The 19,393-nt window shown below is 50.7% G+C and overlaps 4 protein-coding genes across 4 annotated transcripts; 2 read left to right on the plus strand and 2 right to left on the minus strand.

The window, feature by feature from the left end:
• Window positions 1–265: 265 nt before the first annotated feature.
• On the plus strand, window positions 266–4,748 carry JCM6883_006070 (uncharacterized protein; the record flags this gene model as incomplete). Its single annotated transcript, XM_076630525.1, has 15 exons — window positions 266–446; window positions 577–830; window positions 905–1,127; window positions 1,194–1,292; window positions 1,377–2,215; window positions 2,277–2,854; window positions 2,977–3,039; window positions 3,111–3,354; window positions 3,410–3,490; window positions 3,564–3,635; window positions 3,719–4,037; window positions 4,117–4,193; window positions 4,255–4,284; window positions 4,346–4,569; window positions 4,637–4,748. 15 exons carry the CDS (start codon window positions 266–268, stop codon window positions 4,746–4,748), a joined length of 3,396 nt encoding a protein of 1,131 aa, XP_076489584.1.
• An 82-nt stretch (window positions 4,749–4,830) lies between these two features.
• Window positions 4,831–9,038, minus strand: JCM6883_006071 (uncharacterized protein; the record flags this gene model as incomplete). The annotated part of the gene is made up of 14 exons (XM_076630526.1): window positions 4,831–4,940; window positions 5,012–5,160; window positions 5,230–5,286; window positions 5,350–5,474; window positions 5,541–5,668; window positions 5,732–5,804; window positions 5,875–6,252; window positions 6,316–6,447; window positions 6,508–6,800; window positions 6,863–6,965; window positions 7,030–7,475; window positions 7,547–7,882; window positions 7,956–8,873; window positions 8,951–9,038. 14 exons carry the CDS (start codon window positions 9,036–9,038, stop codon window positions 4,831–4,833), a joined length of 3,336 nt encoding a protein of 1,111 aa, XP_076489585.1.
• A 42-nt stretch (window positions 9,039–9,080) lies between these two features.
• On the plus strand, window positions 9,081–11,232 carry JCM6883_006072 (uncharacterized protein; the record flags this gene model as incomplete). Its single annotated transcript, XM_076630527.1, has 7 exons — window positions 9,081–9,210; window positions 9,383–9,492; window positions 9,641–9,734; window positions 9,981–10,056; window positions 10,129–10,289; window positions 10,368–10,633; window positions 10,711–11,232. The coding sequence occupies 7 exons, from the start codon at window positions 9,081–9,083 to the stop codon at window positions 11,230–11,232; spliced, it is 1,359 nt and encodes a 452-aa protein (XP_076489586.1).
• A 421-nt stretch (window positions 11,233–11,653) lies between these two features.
• On the minus strand, window positions 11,654–19,298 carry POL2 (DNA polymerase epsilon catalytic subunit; the record flags this gene model as incomplete). The annotated part of the gene is made up of 14 exons (XM_076630528.1): window positions 11,654–12,003; window positions 12,082–15,744; window positions 15,813–16,734; window positions 16,805–16,990; window positions 17,056–17,236; window positions 17,301–17,411; window positions 17,490–17,695; window positions 17,760–17,870; window positions 17,935–18,134; window positions 18,199–18,544; window positions 18,607–18,702; window positions 18,767–18,898; window positions 18,975–19,061; window positions 19,131–19,298. 14 exons carry the CDS (start codon window positions 19,296–19,298, stop codon window positions 11,654–11,656), a joined length of 6,759 nt encoding a protein of 2,252 aa, XP_076489587.1.
• Between the last annotated feature and the right edge of the window lie 95 nt (window positions 19,299–19,393).

Raw genomic sequence — 19,393 nt, forward strand, 5'->3', positions numbered from 1 at the left:
AGCTCGAGCAGATCTCGACCTGAGCTTTGTCACTGATGTGTTCGGGAAGACCTACGAGGATGGGGAGAGCTACTCTAGCGACCTCGTTCAAGCTCAGATCAATGTTGTTTCATGCGTACTTGGAGCGAGTCGGCTTGGAGCAGTTCGGCTCAAAATCTTTCTCTTCACCTCTATCTGATCGCCTCTTTCACCTCGGCAACGATAAACTTACAGCACATAGAACGACTGAACGGTAGCTCGTGCCACGCAGCGCCTTGACGACGGGATGAGCGACCGAACTAGATCAACAAACGATGAGACTAGTGGGGAAGAACACGCGGAACAGGGAACGCTAGGGACGGAGAAAGGTGACAGAGCAGACGGGGCAAGTAGCGGCAGGACTACCAGCACGAGCAGTCAGGTTTGGAGAGGGAAACTACCGACTATTTTGTCGGGACCGATCGAAGGTGAGGGCTCCCTCTCTTCCCGGGCTGACGAACTACTGAGCGCCGACAGAGACGTTAGGGCTGTTTGGATTGTTTCTCGTACTCTGCCGTCGAAGCCGTTTGCTGACCCGTCCCGCTTCGCTCGAAACAGCTCTCTTCCCTCGCAACCGCCCTTCCCCTATCTACGGCAACGACCATCTCCCTTCGTTCATCACCGACGCCACGAAGCGATCGAAATGGCAGAACCGCAAACACCTCTTTCGCAGTTCGATCGTGACCCTCGCATGTTTCATACTTTTACTCGAACCGAAATCGCTCAACGTGCTCGGACAAGCTGCATTCTTCGCTGCCTTGGTCAGCTGTTTCTTACCCCCGACATTTCCGGTTATGCTCCTCCTCATCGTCGTGAGTCCTTGCGTCTCTTCCACCGGTCGTTTTTTGCGATTTCTGATCCATCGTCCTCTTTCTTGCTTGGTCAGTCAACTATGCTCGTAATGGGTATGTTGATTGGATGGGCATGGGGAGCAGCAGCTATGGCAGCAGCGCTCCGGGCACGGTCGCAAGTCATCCTAGCTAGCAGCGTTCAACGAGTTCAGGCAGGAATCGCTGGCTCGACAAATCCCGATGTCGCGTATAGGATGGAGATCTTCAAAGGCGGATTCTTGGACCCTCGCTCAAGCTCTGTCTTTGGAGTATTTCTTGGTGAGACCGAATTCTTCCTTTTCGTTTCGAAGCAGGGCGAAAACTCAATCTTGCTCCGTTTTTTAGCGGTCGGAACTTTCGTTTTGGGTCTACTACGAGCACACCGCCCTAAGTTAGCACTCTTGGCAATCTTCGGAGCCATCGTGATAGACGTCATGTGCACGTGTGAGTGTTTCTTCCTTCGTCGTCGTCTCTGCTCTCAGAAACCGCGAGATCAAACGACGAACTGACATAGTTGGCACCCGATAGATGGACCTCTCTTCCCGATCAATCAGTACACTCTCGCCGAGACTTTCCTCATTCCGACCGCATGCGAGATCGCAATCGCCCTCGCCGCGACGATACTCATCTTCCCCAAAACGCTTAACTCGAGCTACACGACCGATCTCGTCGACAAATTCCTCAGTCCGATTCTCCAGCGATCCCATCTGCACTCAAAGGTTCTTTCGTCACCCGCGCCCTCTTACGGAACTCCTCACGAGACGAACGAAGATCGAGTTTGGAAAGGCTTCGCACCGATTTGGTCCGGTACGCAAGAAGCAATGGCTGGCGGGTTGGAAGGTTTACTCGGAACGACAGGGCTTCTCGAACTCGAAATCTCGTTTGGACGCCTCTCGGCAAAAGATCTCGCGAGTTTGACCGACTCGTTGCGAGAACTTCTCGCTAGATCCGTCGGTCTGGCGATTCTCTCCACGACCGTCTCGTCTCGTCGAAAACGTGTCCTCGAAGCGGAAGAAGCCCTCAGTTCGTCGTCATCGGAGAAGCCTCGATCCGAAGAAAAGTTTCACGAAACTGCTCGAATGCATCGATTCCGTACGAGAGCCGATCTGGCCGAGGTTCAGAACAAGCACACTCTTCCCGATCTCCTACCGATCTTCGAGTCCGCATCTTCCCCGCTCCGAACCGCCTCCGACGAAGTCTTGCTGTCCGCGATGGATTGGCTTACGCAGTGCAACAGTACTCGCTGGTTACGACAACCGAAGGTCGAAGTCGTGGAACAAGAAGCTGCTCATTACGGGTCACTCGTCGAGACTCTGGAGCACGAGCTTCAAATTTACCGCACTGAACGGCGTGAAGAATTAGTCGCAGTGTGTGAATCTCGCACACGATACCTGATCTCCGCTGACCGCCTTCGAACTTCCTTCGCAGCCCTTCGCCGACTTCTTTGATTCGAAAACCGGCAAACTTCTACCTGAAGTCGCGAGGTCGTTCAGCTTTTCCCCCAACACGCTCTTCACCCTTCTCGCCGCTTCCGACAATCTTCTCACCTATATTGAAGCCGTTCTCGCTTTCGCCCGTCAGATCTCGTACCTTCAGGATCATCGTCGACGAAACAAAATCTGGTTCCCGACTGGACTTCGCAAGATTGGAAACTTGTTGAAAGGAGAAAAAGGAAGCTCCGCTGTCGGAGATGGACAAAACCCGGACGAGCTCGAAGACGTTGCAGACGACGATACGGCTTCAAGCTCGGAGACAGCTGTGGAGGGAGAAGGCGACAAGAAACGAGACGAGGCGGCCAAAAAAGCGGTTGCAGAAGCGATGTCGGAGAATCGACGCGATCCCGACGCTCGACCTCCTCATTCGTATCAGAAGCTTACAATCGGGTTCCACAAGTTCGGGAAATGGCTCGGAACGCCGGAAACCATCTTTGCGATTCGATTCGCTCTCGTTTCCGTCGCTCTTTGGTTACCGCAAATCTTCAGAACGACGGCCCAACTATCTTGTTAGTCTGTTCGATTCCACTGACCTTCGTACTCTCTTTCTGACTCTCTGTTGTCACTACTTTTCTGGCTTGATAACAGATGGTGAGTCTATGCAAACATTGCCTTTCTCGCTCGCACTCCGATAGCTCACTGCCAACTCTGTCGTCCGCAGAGCAGAAGCTACTCTGGGCACAAATTATGGCTCAGACGTAAGTTCCTCTAGTCTCGCTGTGTCATTGAGCGCAGACCCAAAAAAGCTGACAAAAATCTCTGTTCACAGTGGTCTTTCCGTCTACAGCGGTGATCAGATCTTGTCGACCATTCAGCGATTGATCGGCACGGCCTGTGGTCTCGTCTATGGCCTCGTCATCTGGTACACCGGATCAGGCAACGGAGGCGGATCCCGACCAGGTCTCGGAGCTGCATTCTACATCCTCTTCCTCCCTGTCCTAGCCATCCGGCTCTTTACGCCTCTCGCGAGCATGCAAGGTACCCTGATGCTAGCGGTCACAACCGTCCTTGTCGTAAGTTTGTCACACCGTCTTAACTTCACTGCTCTCTGACCAAAAGAAATTCTAGGTCGGCTACTCGTTTCAAGACGGACCCAATGGCCTCCCCGTATATGGAAATCCTGGTGTCGGCTACAATATTGCTTGGAGGGTGAGTCTCGTTTGAGATTTCGCTATCGTTCGTCGATAGTTCACTAACTTGAAAACCCTGTCCCTCTCTCCAGCGAGCTCTCTTGGTCGTCATCGGAGTTGCTGTCGCAACTATCGTCATGCTCATCCCGACTCAGTCGTCGAAGGTCCGTACACAATTCTGAGCGAAGTCGCTGCCTCCGAGGTATTTCGATTGTCAGTGACTCAACTCTGGACTTTCCTATTCTAGGTCCTCGTTCGTCGAACACACGCAACTACCATCTCTGAGCTCGGAAGAGTCTACGCAAACATTCTCTCAGCCTGGATCAAAGAAGGGAACCTGCCGGAAGAAACCGAGAACGACGAACCGACCTCCTCCGCGTTCTCGACACATGCGGCGAAAGCTGCTAGAGCCAAGATGCTCGCCTTACGTCTCAAGCTCAACTCGTCGCGAATCGCTATCATCCAGTCGACGTACGAAATCAATTTCAAAGGAGATTTCCCGAAGGAAGAATGGCTCGAGTCGTTCCGCGTGCAAATGCACCTTTTGCAGGCTCTTGGTCAAGTTGGTGAGACCTAACTTCGTATACGATGAGCCTCGTCAAGTTGGGCTGAACCTGACTCCATCGAACTCGCTTGTCTCGCTAGGTCACTCTCTCGTCCGTCTAGACCGAACATGGAGGAAACGTCTCGTCTCGACCACCGCTTTCCTCAATCAACCTCTTGTGAGCCTTTTCGCTCCTCCCAGATCTTCTGACTCGTCTGACGTTCCGATTCCCCTTTCAGATCGCTGATGTCTCCACCACATTTGCCCTCGTGAGTTGAAGAAAGGCTTGAAGTGATCTCGCTCTGAGCTGACAGCTTCCGTCTCTCGAAGGTTTCACTCGCGCTTCGGCAAAAGTCTCCTCTTCCTCAAGCGACACCCGGTCCTTTGATTGATCGCCTGCTTTACCACGACACGCGTCTAAGGTTCTTGAGTCGCGAGAACACTACAGACGATAACTTTGAGCTCGAGGGAGCTTCGATCGGATCCTTCGAGTTGACATTCGACGTTCTCAAGCACGAATCGTTCTCAATCTATTCGAATTGCTTACAAGGCTTGTGCGTTCCCCATTCTTCCTCTTCGCCGCAAGGGATGTGCTAACAACCGTTTGGCTCACTCTGATAGAGCTTCAATTCTGCTCGATGTCGACGAGCTCGAAGTCGCGGCGAAATCACTCCTCGGTGTCTCTTACTTCCCGGGCTACGAGTTACTCCTGGAACGACAATCCCATGTATAGACCATCTTGTATTCTTATTCATTCGGTACAACAAACTTGGCAAAACGAAAAAACAAAAGATGAGAAACGAGAGTAGCTCGTCCTAAGTTTGACGAGGTAGTTGAGCAGCGCCTTGAGCTTTCGCGTTGATTTGTCCCTTTTTCGTTCCCGACGATGATTCGAGATCGGCAGGTTTGAAGAAATGAGGAGCAACTGTCGTTGAGTGAAACGAGAAAAAGGGTTAGTCAGGCTGCGTTGCTTCGATACGCGATAAGTGTGCTCACCTTCAAGTAGCCATTCGGGTTTGATCTCCATGACTTGTCGAGCGTACTCTCGAGAAGTGAGGACGAGTTCGAACCAGAGAATGAGTTTTGGTGGAGGTTGATGTTGAAACATGGCCGAGGAAGGATGAATGTTGACCGTTTGATTCGTTCTGAGACGTCAAAAGGACAATAGTCAGTATGGACGGCGATCAGAGCTCGAGAGAAAGAAAGTTGCTCACTTGATCGTTCGATAGGCATCTCCGCTTCGATTGAGTCGACCCGTGTTTTGGAAGTACCTGCAGGCAGCAACGCATGAGTACGACTGTTTGAGTGAAGAAGAATGAAGACATTTGACAAACCCGGCGCAGATAGCTTTTTGAATCGGAACGATATCGCTCGAATTGGAATTCCCTTCGACAAAGATCTCGACTCGCTCGCAAAGCTGAACGAGTTGATCTCGGATATCTCGAACTCGAGTGAGAGACTACATCAAATCGAACGATTGATGAGCGTCCAGCTCCGAACAGGAGGGAGGTTAGAAAGGACTCACTTTGATCTGAATGAAATGCTCGTAGGTCCACGATACCGAGAACCCTGAGTCTTGCCATTGTTCCCACACATTCAGGAGCATGAAATGGTCTCCACCGGGTTTGACAAAGTTCTGACGAGCGGTATCGGCTATTGTTGACGGCGAAATTCGATCAGCGGCTGCTCAACTCGAACGACAGAAAAGCGACTGACCTTCGAGTTTCTTCTGTTTCGGACGATAGAAGAGAGAACCAGATTCGGACAGCATCGAGACGATCGTGAGAACCTAGATAGAGTGCGAAAAAGAGTCAAAGAGAGGACGCAGAAGTAGCGAAACGCGGGAAAGGGAAACGCACTTCTTCCGTGCAGTTGTACTTCTCGGATGCGAGAATACTCTTACTGAGCGCGGGATCCATCGGGAATTCCGCCATCCTCCTCCCCATCTTTGTCAATTCACCTCGATCGTTGAACGCCCCGAGAGCGTACAACAAATCGAGCGCTCGAATGAGGGTATCCCCAGGAGGAGGATCGAGGAAATCGAAGCCGATCAAATCGTTGATTCCGAGAGATTTGAGCATGAGAACGACCATTCCGAGATTTGTTCGTTGGATTTCGGGTACGGTATCTTGGTCGAGTTCGTGCATGTAGGCGTGTTTCGTGTAGAGTCGGAAGCACTTTCCAGGACCGACCCGACCGGCTCGTCCAGCTCGTTGACCTGCCGCAGCCCGAGAACACTTTGCGAGTAATGCTTTGAGTCAGTTCCTCGGTTTGCTTGAGAGAACTGAGGGGAGACTCACTGGTGTCACGACAAGGGATTCCATACCGTTACGAGGGTTGTACGAGTTTTGCTTGACGAATCCAGGATCGATAACGTACACGACTCCGTCGATCGTGATACTCGTTTCAGCGATGTTCGTGGCAAGTACGACCTGCCAACAAGCTAAACTCGTCAGAAACGTTCAACGATGGAGAGTCGGAGGTTGACTTACCTTTCTCGCTCCTTCTGGAGTAGGTTCAAAGATCCTCGACTGCATTTCTGTCGGCAAATTCGCATAAATCGGACAAATCATCAACTCTGCAACTTTGTTCCCGAGTGCTCGAGCCGTCTCTTCGAGGTTCTCCTGTGCCGCTTCGATCTCGTCTTGACCGGTCAGGAAGACGAGGATGTCTCCTTTAGGTTGAGTCGTGTGGATTTGGAAGACGGTAGTGACGGCGGCGTGGAGATAGTTCGCTTCGGGCTGTGGAGTGTACAGAATATCGACGGGGTATCGTCGTCCGGGAACTACAGTCGAATGGGTGAGAGTGAGCACTTTCGACAAAAGGTCTACGAGAACCGAAACTCACTTCGGAAAACGGGAGCATCGTCAAAGTATTCCGAGAACTTGGTAGCATTGAGAGTAGCACTTGCGATGAGTAATCGGAAGTCAGGTCGGAATCGAGCGATATCCTATGCACCACTCGTCGCTTTCAGTTGACGGAATCTCGCAAATTGAAAGAGTGAGAGGGCGCACCTTGACGAGACCGAGTAGAATATCGGTGCTCAAAGTACGTTCGTGGGCTTCATCAATAACCATACACGAGTAACCCGCGAGATCCGGCTCAGTCAAGAATTCTCGCAACAACATTCCATCCGTCATGTACTTGATCTTCGTCTTGTCGCTCGTACAATCCTCGAACCGAATCGAATACCCGACTTCTCCTCCTAGGCGACAACCGACTTCTTCGGCGACACGGGCCGCGACGGACATTGCCGCGACTCGACGAGGTTGAGTACATCCGATCTTCTTGCCGTCTTTGCAGTATCCCGCTTCCATGAGGTATTGAGGTAGTTGAGTCGTCTTACCCGATCCAGTTTCTCCTTCGATAACGAGGACTTGGTAATTCGCGACGGCTTCGAGGAATTGCTCGCGCCATGTGTAAACGGGGAGAGATTTTCGAACTTCGTCGATCGATTGAGCTAATGTCAAGCCGAGAACTCCCACAAGTCAGCACGATATCGACGAGCATGTTGTGAGAAGGTAAGCTTACCTCGTTTCTCGGCTTCTGCGATCTGAGCTTGTAAAGCCGCATCTTTCCCGCTCATCGTCCCCTCGATCCTATCCTCGTTATCCATCGCGAACTGAATCTGCACGCTCTCATCGAACACAAAATCGTACTCTTCCTCTTCAACGACCGGTCGATCGAGTGCGCCAGCACGTAATTGAGCTTTCGCCGTTTGTTCCATCTCGAAATGTTCGAGATCGGTCGTGAACTCTCCGTCTTTCTGTTGTGATAGTCGAGATTGAGGTTTAGCGTCGGTGTAGCGGGCAGTGAGGAGATCTTTCTTTCGTTTCGAGTCGATTTTGCCTTGAGCGGTGAAATAATCTGAAAACGACGAAACGACGTCGAAGTCAGTCGTTTGGACGTCAACGAAAGAAGACTCGGAGGCGAGACTCACCATCTGGCATCATGTAGCCGTCTCCGCCATCATCGATCGCTAACCTCTCTTCGGCCAACCTCAACAGCTCCTTCTTACTCTCGTATTCCTTCTTCTCACTCTTTGTCATTTTCACCCCTCTGAAATCCCTCTCCCAGTCCGCCAATTCCAGCCTCAACAAATCCAATTGTTGTTGTTCACGTTTCCCTAAATACTGTTGTCGACTCCTCTCCCTCAAATCTCCCATTTGTTTCGAAGGATCTTCCGCTTCGAGTAAAGCTTGACGAGCTGGATCTGCATTCTTCGACGAACGATCCTCTACGAGTTTCTTCGTTCGATCCTTATCCTTGTCCTTCATCCTCGCGGCGAATGCGTCTCGTTCCGCCAAATCCGCTAATCGTTCCCTTTCTCTACGTAGTTCTGGATCCTCCTCCTCCTCTTCTGAGACGACTTCCGAAGTTCCCCTCCTCCCTCGTCGTTCGAGTGCTTGTGCGTCTTCTCGAGCGTACCGTTCTTGTGCTCGTTTCTTCTGAATCGCTCGTTCTTCTTCATCCGATTCCCATTCGTCCCCTTGCTTTTCCCTCTTCCTACTACTTCTCGATGTCCCAGTCGAGGTCGATTCTTTCCCCTTTCCTTTATCCTTCTTACTACTACTACCACTCTTATTCGATTTCGAAGCGGAAGTAGTCGTAGAGGAGGAAGGGATTTCATCGTCCAACATTAAACTGAATTTCGCCCCCTGCAACGCCTTCTTCTCCTTCTCTGCTTTCTTCCTCGCTTCCTCTTGATTCTTTTGGGCTCGTAACGAAGTTGAACCGGTAGATTTCCGGGGTACTTTCTCGTACAGTTGATTCGAGAATTGAGTTACGGCGGGAGTCGAGGGAAGTCCTTGTGAGGTCAGAGTGGAGACGAGGGCCGAAGGAGATTTCGCAGAGGAAGCTACGGAACACACACCCAAGGTCAGTTAGTCAGGTGAGAGAGAGAGAGAGAGGAGGGAGATGGGGGGAGAGTCTTACCTAAAGTGATGAAGTAGTGAACTGTGGTCGAATCTGATTGACCTAGAAAGGTCAATAAGTTATCCGAGACCCACGTCTCTAACGACATTGTTCCCGTGGCGGTCGTGGTCGAGGCGGAGAAGATCAAGAGATGAACGAGAGAGCGAGTCGCCCGAATTGCTTCTCCCTCTCCCTCACCTTTCTAGACTTCGAACACGCCAGCAGCACACGTACAGAGACGTGTCCGATCGAGCGACACTCGACTCCCTCGACCACATTCAGTTCCGTCCGGCTCTCGACTTCGCGTCGGAGTGATTCATCGTTCCTCATCACTCTCTCTCTCCCTCTCCCTCAGCGCGATTCATTAATCCAGAAGTGAGTCACGCGATCCTCTTCCAGACGCTCTGTCACCCCTGCTGATCATCGTCTGCATCCTTGTGCCGGAACTCACAGTGAGCGGTGGTGAAATCTCTTCAGTCTCACCTGGGGACAAATACATTGGGTTAGCACTCGCTATCAGTAGTTCAATAGCGATCGGGACTTCATTCATTATTACAAAGAAAGTGAGTTCCAGTCTTGCGCGAGAACACGCGTGATTCTCGGTTCATTCTCTCTCTTCCACTCTCTCCGAGTCTCTTTGTGGAGGGAGTGAAAGTAGTCGAGTGGAGAAGATTGGAGCTAACGACGAACTCGATTGTGCGCGCGTGATAGGGTTTAATCAGTGCAGCGGATCAATCGGATGGGTTTTCAAGTGATAGTTATTCTTACCTAAAGAATGGACTGTGGTGGGCTGGGATGTTGACAAGTGAGTACTCACCCATTCAATCACTCGTTCAGTCGCTCTGGACCAGCGATGCGGGAAAACGAGAGAAGGAAGGAACGAAAACTGACAGTTCGCGATTTTACATTTCTCCCTTTGTTCTCGTTTTTGGCGGTGCTGTTGATAGTGGTGGTTGGAGAAGGTACGCTACTACTACTTTCTCTTCACTGTGGGATTGCTGTGGATATGTAGACTGACTGACTCGCGAATGCCTCACTCTCGGATGTTTAGTTGCCAATTTCGCGGCTTACACTTTCGCACCTCCCGTGCTGGTGACTCCTCTCGGAGCTTTATCAGTCCTTATCGGGTACGCTCTCTCTTATCTCTCTCCACCTCTCTCTCGGGGACCCGCCAGTAACTGATCTCGTGAGTTCAACAGAGCGGTATTAGCGGCATTCTTCCTCGGCGAGAGATTGGGGCCTATAGGAATCTCTGGATGTTCGTTATGTCTCGTCGGATCTTTGATCATTGTCCTTCACGCACCGGAGGATAAAGAGATTGCTACAGTCGATGAAATCCTCGATTACGCTTTACAACCCGGTAAGAACTCCGCTCTCTCTCTCTCTCTTTCCCTCTTCTCTCCTCGAGTTCGTACTGACTGGATAACGAGTCGAATAGGATTCATGTTTTATTGTCTAATCGTCCTCTGCTACTCCCTCTACGCGATCTATCGAATCGCCCCTAAACACGGAACCTCGAACCCGCTCGTGTACATTTCGATCTGTTCTCTCGTTGGAAGTGTATCGGTCATGGCCGTGAAAGGGTTCGGAGTTGCGTTAAAGTTGACTTTCGCGGGGAATAATCAGTTGTGGAGAGCTGGGACTTGGATCTTTGCCGTGACGGTCGTTGGATGTATCGCGGTTCAGATGAATTATTTCAACAAGGTGAGATCTTCTTTCTTCCTTTCACCTCTGACGGTGTGGGGTCAAAAGGATCTTACTCAGTCTTGATGATGATGTAGGCGCTCGATCTCTTCCCAACAACCGTCGTAAACCCGTCTTATTTCGTCGGTTTCTCCTCGTGTACCTTACTCGCCTCGATCATTCTCTTCCACGGACTCAACACGACGGGAGGCGCAAACACCCTCTCTCTCCTCTGTGGACTCTTCGTCATTTGTCTTGGAGTCTACTTACTGAACCTCTCTCGATCCGAAAACGAGTCTTCGACACATCATCGAAGGTTGTCGCATTCCCTTTCAACAACCTCTGGTGGGGGAATGAGACATAGTTTAAGTAATCCGGGAACGGGGAGGGAGACGAGGATCTCCATGCAGTCGGATGGAGATGAGACGAGGAGATCAACAAACCTTTACAGAAGCGGTGGATTGATTGGGGGAGGGGTTCCGGCGGAAACTACCTTGTTCGATTATCATGCCGGGGAAGATTTACATATGCAGAAATTCACATTGAGGGAAGAGAGCGATGAGGAGGAGGAGGAAGACGGATATGCGGATGAGAGGAGAGGGTTGAGAACTAGTCGGTAGGAAAAAGAAAGGGATAGATGATTTCACTCGTATGGAGGTTCTCCTTATTCCCCGCACGCCTCTCGTTCTGTTCTGTCACGCTGTAAGATTGTTCCCGCTGTTTGTTTGAAGCTTACTGCCTTGTATTTTTGCGTAGCCCTGTGTTAGAACCCCCTTGACGAATTCTTATACCCCATTGGAGTCTCTCTTCAGTCATCGTTGGGCTGGTACGAGTCACGAGAGAGTTTTGCAAGAACGAGATAAGATAGGATGGAGAGCTACAAGTGACAACAGAGAAAGAACGAAACCGAATAAGAGCAAAAAACTGAGAACAAGAGCGAAATCCACCCGACGAACGAGAGGAGATCTATCGAAAGCCAACTACGAAAACAAGTCAATCACACGCGCGCATTGATTAACCCGACGGGAAAGCCTCACTCACCTAAACGATCATTTCCTGTAACGATTCGACGACAACGGCCAAAGTCGACAATTTATGAAACTCTGCCACATTCGCCGTCACCTGTAACCTCCTCAACAACTCTTGTTTCGTTTCCGCCATGACATACTCCCCTGAACAATCGCACGTCGAACGCAAATTCTCGGCTTTCATCGTTTTGCAACGACTGCAACGAAGGTCTTGGAGTTGATAGGAAACGAATCGACGTTGAAGGGATTCGATCACGAGGGCTTCGATCGAGGAACGGTCGTATTCGGCCGTACAGGATTCGTTCAGACACATCCAGGGTTGGTCTTCGAGGAGGAAATTGACGTTTCGACATAAATCGAGATCTGAACAACGAAGCGTTCGAGAGAGTCAATGATCGAGTTCCGACGAAAAGGAGAATAGTCAGGAGGGGCCGAACTCACCTCTGATCGAGTTACAGAGTTTGCAAACGACCATTGGGACCTTGAACGCGAGACATGGATTGTGAAAGATTGCCTCCCTCGCGAATTCCCTCACTCCGATCAAATCGAGCAAGTTTCGTTTTAGGACGACTACTTCTTCCCCTACGTCTTTCGAGAGAGCGAGGACCGCACAAGTTGTCTTGATGAACTCGAGAACTGGGTTCTTCAATTTGAGGTGAGAACCGGGTAAAACTGGGAATTGGAACGATTCGGGATCCTCCTTGTTCGCGTGACGTTCTTTCAAGTTCGTGACTGCTTTGAGGAGTTGACGAGTAAGTCCTTCACTAACGAGTGATTTCGCGAGATCTTTCCCAACTTCTCCTTTTTCGATTTCGTCGAGAGCTTGAGTAGGTTTCAAAGCCGAATTGAGACCGTTCTGGAGCAATCGCAAGGGAGTTCGAAGGTCTGAACCTTGTTGTCGTTTCGCCGAGAGCATACCGTGAACGAATCGACCGATAACGGATTCGAAATCTTGTTGAACGGCGGGAGGGAGGTAAGTCGAGATGTTGAAGTGCATTTCGACCGTGACGTCGTTCAGAGATTCTTCGTCGAGTTCCGGGTGTTCACAGATGATTCCGGCGGAATTCGCGGCGTCCATCCAAACGAGTTGATCCCAGAATTTGATAATGTCGAGTTGAACGTATCGGAAGAGTTCTCGAGTCGTGACTGACGAGACGATGTAGTTCGCGTAGGCGTAGGCGGTTGAAGAAGAAGGTTTCGAAGTGAGGAGGAAGATTCGACCGAAATCGGCGTGGATGACTTCGGATCCGAGACGACGGAATTCGGCGAGAAGTTGGGAGAACGTCTTGCGCATGAGACCGTGAACGAATCGATAGAGAGCTGGATCGTATAGCTTCGCACTCGGGGAACTGATCCACCTCCAGAAGTGTTGAAGAAGGATGTGGTAATGCTCTCCTCCCGGTTTCGAAGATTCGATCGACCATCCTTTGAGCATCGATCGAAGCATGTTGAACGTCTGGGTCGCGAGGATCGCGTCTCCGAGAGCGTGTGGAGCGTGAGCTGTTCCTTTCGCGTAATCGTCGAGGTTGTGAGCTCCTTCGTCAATTCCGGTTCCTTCTCCTCCTTCGAGTTCGTACACGAGCGCCGATTGAAGGACTGCGTCGACTGCGAGATTTCTGATTTCGACTTCGAGACAGGCATTCGAGTAACAACCCGGTCGACCGATTTCTGGATTCGCGAGTTCGTCTGCGAGAGAAGCTGCGTTCGCATCGGCTTCCCTTCCTCCTAGATCAGGTCGAGCTCCCGAAGACCACCAGAGTACGAGATCGGCTTTGTGCAAGCGTCGAGCAAAGTCGATATCGGCGAGGAAGAAGGGGACGTCTTGTTCGAGATTTCCAACGGGAACGTCGAAACGGTCGGCGAGGTCGATTCGTTCCTTGATCCAGACGGAAGCGTGCAGGTAGTGATGAATCATCTTCCTACAAGCGGGAGCTTGCCAGGCGAGGGCTGAAGGGAAGTGGTTGTCGGCTCGGGAAGATTGAATCGCGACGAGAGGGAATTGATTCGATCCGGGAATCCGATCGTCGAAATAGGAACGGGGTTTCGGAGAGTGAACGACGAGGAGAGACGCCATCGAACGTTGAGAGGCGAGATTGTTGAGTTCGCGAGAGATAGCTCGTAATGCGATATCCTCCGAGCTGGGATAGTTGACATCGACAGAGATTGATTCGGTATACTCGAAGACTCCGATCGCTCGTTTCGCAGAGTTGTCCCTTTGTAGGCGGTCCTCCTCCGCTTCGTTCTTCCTGCGAAGTTGTTCGGCGTAGTACTCTTCGAGGTTCGGAACTTCTCGAGCTTTACCTCGTTCGACGACGTAAACTTTCGCCGTACCGTTCGGAAGGAAGAGACCAAAGACGTGTCGGAAATCGTTCGTGATGTGGAAGAGGTAGGTGTAACGAAGGTTGCGACCTTTGTCGAGATATCGACGTCGGCTCAAGGTAGATTCGGATTTCTTGAGATCGTCGAGAGAGAAATGTCGATCGAGACCTCGGTTGAGAGTCACTCCTTTACTCGAATCGGGAACGCAGCTTGAACCGAGTCGGAGGAGAGCTCGGACGATGAGAGGGACTTGAAGTTCATAAGCTCCATCGACGTTCGGACCGTGAAGGAGTTCAGCGTAGAGAGCTTCGTCTCGCAGGTAGTCGTCCTCGGAAGTCGTCAGTCGAACGAGGTTGAGCGCGCGTTGGTTCCTCGGGAGAGTTCGAGAGATCGCTTCGACTTCGCACGATTCGGGGAACGCGTCGTCGTCAGTCGGGAGGTCGATGAAATTGATGAGGAATTGTCGAGGGATTCGAAGTCGAACTGATTGGAGAGTATCGCGGATGAGGAGCCACATCTTGAATTCTCCAGGACGTTCCGAGACGGGAGAAATTTGAACGATATCCCAAACCGAAGACGTGAGCATGCTCGCTTGTTGATTCATCATCGATCCGAGCGTTCCGTTCTTCGAACCGAATCCTCCTCCTCCTCCTGATCGATTCGCAGCGAGGATCTCCTTCCGTTTCCGTCGCCATATCGGTTTCATGTAAGCGATCCAACCTGGGTAATCCGTTTTGATGTCGGGAGGATCGAACGCTTCGGGAGTCGGTTCTCGATCGACGGCGGCAGCTTTCTCGAGACGCATAGCTTCGATTTGGGCTTCTTCCTCGGGTGAACGAATGACGGGCTTCTGACGAGAGAACATTTCGTCGACTCGATGCTGTTTGAACTTGTCGTCGAGACTCGCGACTCGTCGGAAGAGCCAATCGGGATGACGGATACGAGGGACTGGGTTCGTGACTTTCTGAAGGGCGGCGGGGATCGTGATAAGTTTCTGAACGACGGAACCGAGTCGTTCAATGTAGTAGTCCCAGTCGAGGATCGATCGTAATTCGAAATCTTCCAACGAGTTGTCCTTGAGCCATTTTCGGAGGAAGTGACGCTTGACGCTGAGTTCGGCAGAGAAGATGGCGACGGGGACGGCGCGTTCGGTTACGGGGGCTCCCATCGGTTTCGACGAGATGATGAATTTACAAGCGAGTCCTTTGTCCTTGACCATTTGTTCTCCGAGGAATTCGGCGAGACGACGAGCAGTCGAGATCGAAGTTGACTTTTGTCCGGCGTATTCGGCGAGAGTTTTCGACATTGAACGGTTTTCGGCGATGAGGTCGACGAGTTCTTCATCGGGAAGAGAGTGAGCTTTCGTGAAGAGGACATCGAGCCATTTGTCGGCGACGGTAGCGACGGCGGCGTAACACTCTTTGAGAGTGCCTCCGAGTAAGAACTTTTCGAAAATTTGAGATTGGAACGTCTTGATGAGTTGAAGTTCTCCTCGACGTTTGACTTCGAATCCTTTCAGTTCGGCGAGCGATCCGTCCTCGTTGAAGACGGCATAACGCTTCTTGAGTAGCTTGTCCTCCTCCTTTGACGACGGTAGGATCATCGCTCGGTAAGGACCATCGAGTTCGAAGAAGATCGAGTTTTCGGAACGAACGACCATTCGACCGTCTTCTCCCGCTTCGTGATATTGCTCGTTCGTAAAATCCTTGTGAACGAGATGATTGAGCATCGTGCAAGGGTACGAGAGTCCGAATTTGCCTCCATTCTTGAGTTTGAAGGTGAAACCTGAGCGAAAACGAGAAAGAGTCAGGCCTCGTTTCGAGACCTACGATGAGGAGAAGGTATCGACTCACCATCTGGGAAAGTACTCGGCAACATACACCAGATACCGTCCGTATCGAGTTCGAGAGGTCGACCGATTTGTTCGACGAGTTTTCTCGCCATCTGAATGATCGCAGCTCCCGTCAAACAAGTGATCCCTGCCATCTCCATCGAATGCCACCTCGCTCCTTTCCTCATGACGTAACCATAGAACGAATTGAGGATACACTTGTGGGCGAGTTGTAGAGAGTCGTAGAGAACGATCATTGATTTCGCTTCGACGATTTCTGAAATCGAACCTCCCGCGCTCGCCTTGTCGAGATTCTTCTTCCAATCCTTGTGAAGACCTTTGTACGTGTATCGACGATCTCGGAACGTTCGTACCGTGTCGATGTAGAAAGGGTTCTCGCGTTGACAGATGATCGTCTCTTTCGTTTCGATTTTCGTCTCCTTCTTTTTCGCGTAAACTTTCTGAGAATAATCGCCGAGTCGTTTGTGGAGGAGAGAAGTTTGTTCCGAAGGAGCGAGGTCGTTGAACCTTCGTTCGGGTTTCCCAGGCCATTTCGGTGGGAACGTTTCTTGTTCGAGCGCGTTTCGTACCATCTTGAATTCTCCGAGAGAAGCCGGGAAGTATTCTCCCCTCCAGGCCCACTTCATCTTTCGTTGACATTGTTTCCCAGGTCGATTGTAGTCGCAAGCGGCACAATCTGCTTCGGTAACGACTGAATCGGGTTGGAGTCGATTCGACAACATGATATTCGGGTACATGGCGGCAACGTCGAGATGGTAGATAAGGGGAGTGTCGGAACGGAGAGGATTGTCGCGAAGTTCTTCGAGCATCGCAACGATTTGATCTTTCACCTCGTCGTAGTTTTCAACTTCGTCGACCGAGATGGGTTTACCTCCTTCTTTCGCGAGAGCGAACGTCAAAGCGTCGTCGAGATCGTCGATGAGCTATCATAGTGCGACAAGACAAGGTCAATAATTGAGCAAGTCTGAGGCGAAAGAGAGAAAGAAGACAAACTTGTTGAATTGCGCTCGGGACAATCTTGAAATCGGTCGAGATATCTGAACGGAACACTCCAGCTTCGAGAGCTTCGACGTGACCTCCGACGTAAGTCTCCGATTCGAGGAGGTGACCTTCATACATGTTGCTCTGAGATTCGACGTGACGATTCGGCATGATGACTGAAGATCGATACGATTCAACCTGAGCCGTCAAGAATATTACATCAGTCGGAGCTTCCATACTAATGAGGCGACCTTGTTACGCACCATGAGAAGAGTCTCGCAAAGGGTTCCCGAACCTTTTCTCAAAACTTCGTCCGGGTTGAGAGGGATAATGTTGCAGAGTGAGAAGACGAAGGGGTGAACGTATTTCATGTAGAGGTAGTAGGTCGCGACGGCATCGGAGACGGAGTATTGCGCGAGAACTTGAGGTTGTTCGACGGCGTATCTATCGAAAGGAAAAGCGAGTTTAGAAGCACGAATGAGGAAAAGGGATGAAGGGAAGAACTTACGGCGTCATGAGCTCGGGATCTAGTTCGATAGGGTTGTACCCCAACTTTGCTACCGTTACAGCTTTGAGACCTTGAGAACCTTGAGGAAGATACGAATCTCGTTTTACCCATCTAAATTATCGAGTAAAATCGAATTGTGAGTCGTCTCGCGCAAGCTACGTCGTAACGTCGATAGCGAAAGAGACTCACCGAAAGCAATCCATGTGAACGCAACTTCTACTCTTGAACTCTTCCTCCTGATCTTTCATGAATCCAATCTCTTGATACATGTCGATTCCGTGCATACTCGCTCGGGCGAGTAGGAAGGGGAAATCGAAAGAGTCTCCGTTGTAAGTTGCGACGACTGTTGGTCTCGCTTCTCGGAAATGCTCGAAGAATCGTCGGATCGTAGCAGCCTGAAGAAACTCGCGACTCAGGTCAGATTTGTCTACACGGTGTCGACTACAGAGCGGGACTCACCTCGTCTGCTTCGTTGAAGATCACGAAAGGTCCTTCGTAGTCTGGTTTCGGTGTATATTCGAAATCTTCGATATCCGAGCTGACGATTTCTCGATTCGTGATCAAGAAACCCTGTTCACGAAAACCGGATCAGACTTCGTCCCTCTCGCGGTCCACAGAGGGAGAGGGAACTCACTTGACCATCAATCATGTAGGAAATCATCATGACTTGATCAGTCAGTTGATCCGGGAATTTGAGAGGAGCTTTCGTAGTTTCGATATCGAAAGCGAGTACGACTGGTTCAGCACGAGCTACACGTTCTTCCAATCGCCGAAACGCAAACTCTCCTCCTTCTTGAGACGGTGTCACTTCGTACCATAATCCGACTCGAATATCTGACGAATCAACAATTCGGAAAGAGTCAGCAGAATCGCGACGAAACGAGAGCAGAGAACTCACTCTTATCGATAGCTACTCGTAGGTAGTAGGGTACATCGTACTCCCTGATATCTAGAATCGCATCCTCCGGTTTCCCCTGTTTCGCTCCAGCTTCCTTCGCGAATCCTCCGCCACCTCTTCCCCCTGCTCCTCCCGCTCCAAACGCATCTTCCATATCGTAATCCATTCCAAGATTCGCAAAATTCCCCTCGGAGGCGACTACCTCGGCGTAAGTATCGACAGCGTCGAGTCGTTCTCGGTTTTTCGTCGCGAGAGGAAGAATTTCTCGTCGAACGGTGAAGAGATCGTTTTGGTTTCGGAAGTAGAGGGCGATGTATTCTCGTCGATATCCGAGTAAGTGATTCGGCTGTCGAGTTCAATGGAGGTCAGATCGCAGAGTAGGAGGGGAAAAGGGAAGGAAGTACGAACTAGTTTGAGATCCTCTTTCCTGACGCGTTTCAATTTCGTGATGAGATCTTCATACTTTCTCATCAACCATTCCTCGACTTGTCCTTCTTGACCAGCCTAGCAAAAGAAATTCTTAGCGAATTATCGAAAGAAGTCGCGAATTCGCTTCGAAATCTCTCACCCTCGTCGCGATATAAAAGTAAGGTTCGTAAGAGATCGTACTCTTGAACATCCCACCATCGTCCTGAATGAAATAATAATCGACTCCAGCTTTCGTCGTGACTTTCGCGCCTGTATCGTCAATTACGAGAGTCTGCGCTCAAAATCGTTTTCATCTCATCAGTTTCTCAACACTTTTCGCATCTACTTCGAGTAGAAGGGGAGCTCACCTCTTTCATATTGACCAACCAACCCTGTTTCGGTGTACCCTGAGAGAATTTCGGGAATCCAAGTTTCTCATCCAACGAATCCCAAACCTATCATCTCCCAATCGCATTAGCTCCTTTCTCCCTCCTTTCTTTGCTGAGAAGGATAAGAGAACGTACCTTTGAATCCTCTTGACGATCATCCATCCTCGTCCCATCTTGTTCAGTCTTCAATATCGTCCCTCCAGTATGTCCACCTCTACCCCGACCTCCTCTTCCTCGCCAACTACCGCCGCCGCGTTGACCGTTCCCTCCGCGCCCAGCAAACTTGTTGAACGGCTTCCCCATCCCTTGCAGAGAGCCGAGAGCGTGATTCGGAGTTTGACGAAAGAGTGTTCCGGGACGCGATGAAAGTTTCCGGAAGCGACACGGACGAGAGGGAG

This window comes from Sporobolomyces salmoneus (assembly GCF_050403485.1).
Source record: "Sporobolomyces salmoneus JCM6883 DNA, S_salmoneus_JCM6883_v1_ctg10, whole genome shotgun sequence".
In the NCBI taxonomy this organism is placed as follows: domain Eukaryota; kingdom Fungi; phylum Basidiomycota; class Microbotryomycetes; order Sporidiobolales; family Sporidiobolaceae; genus Sporobolomyces; species Sporobolomyces salmoneus.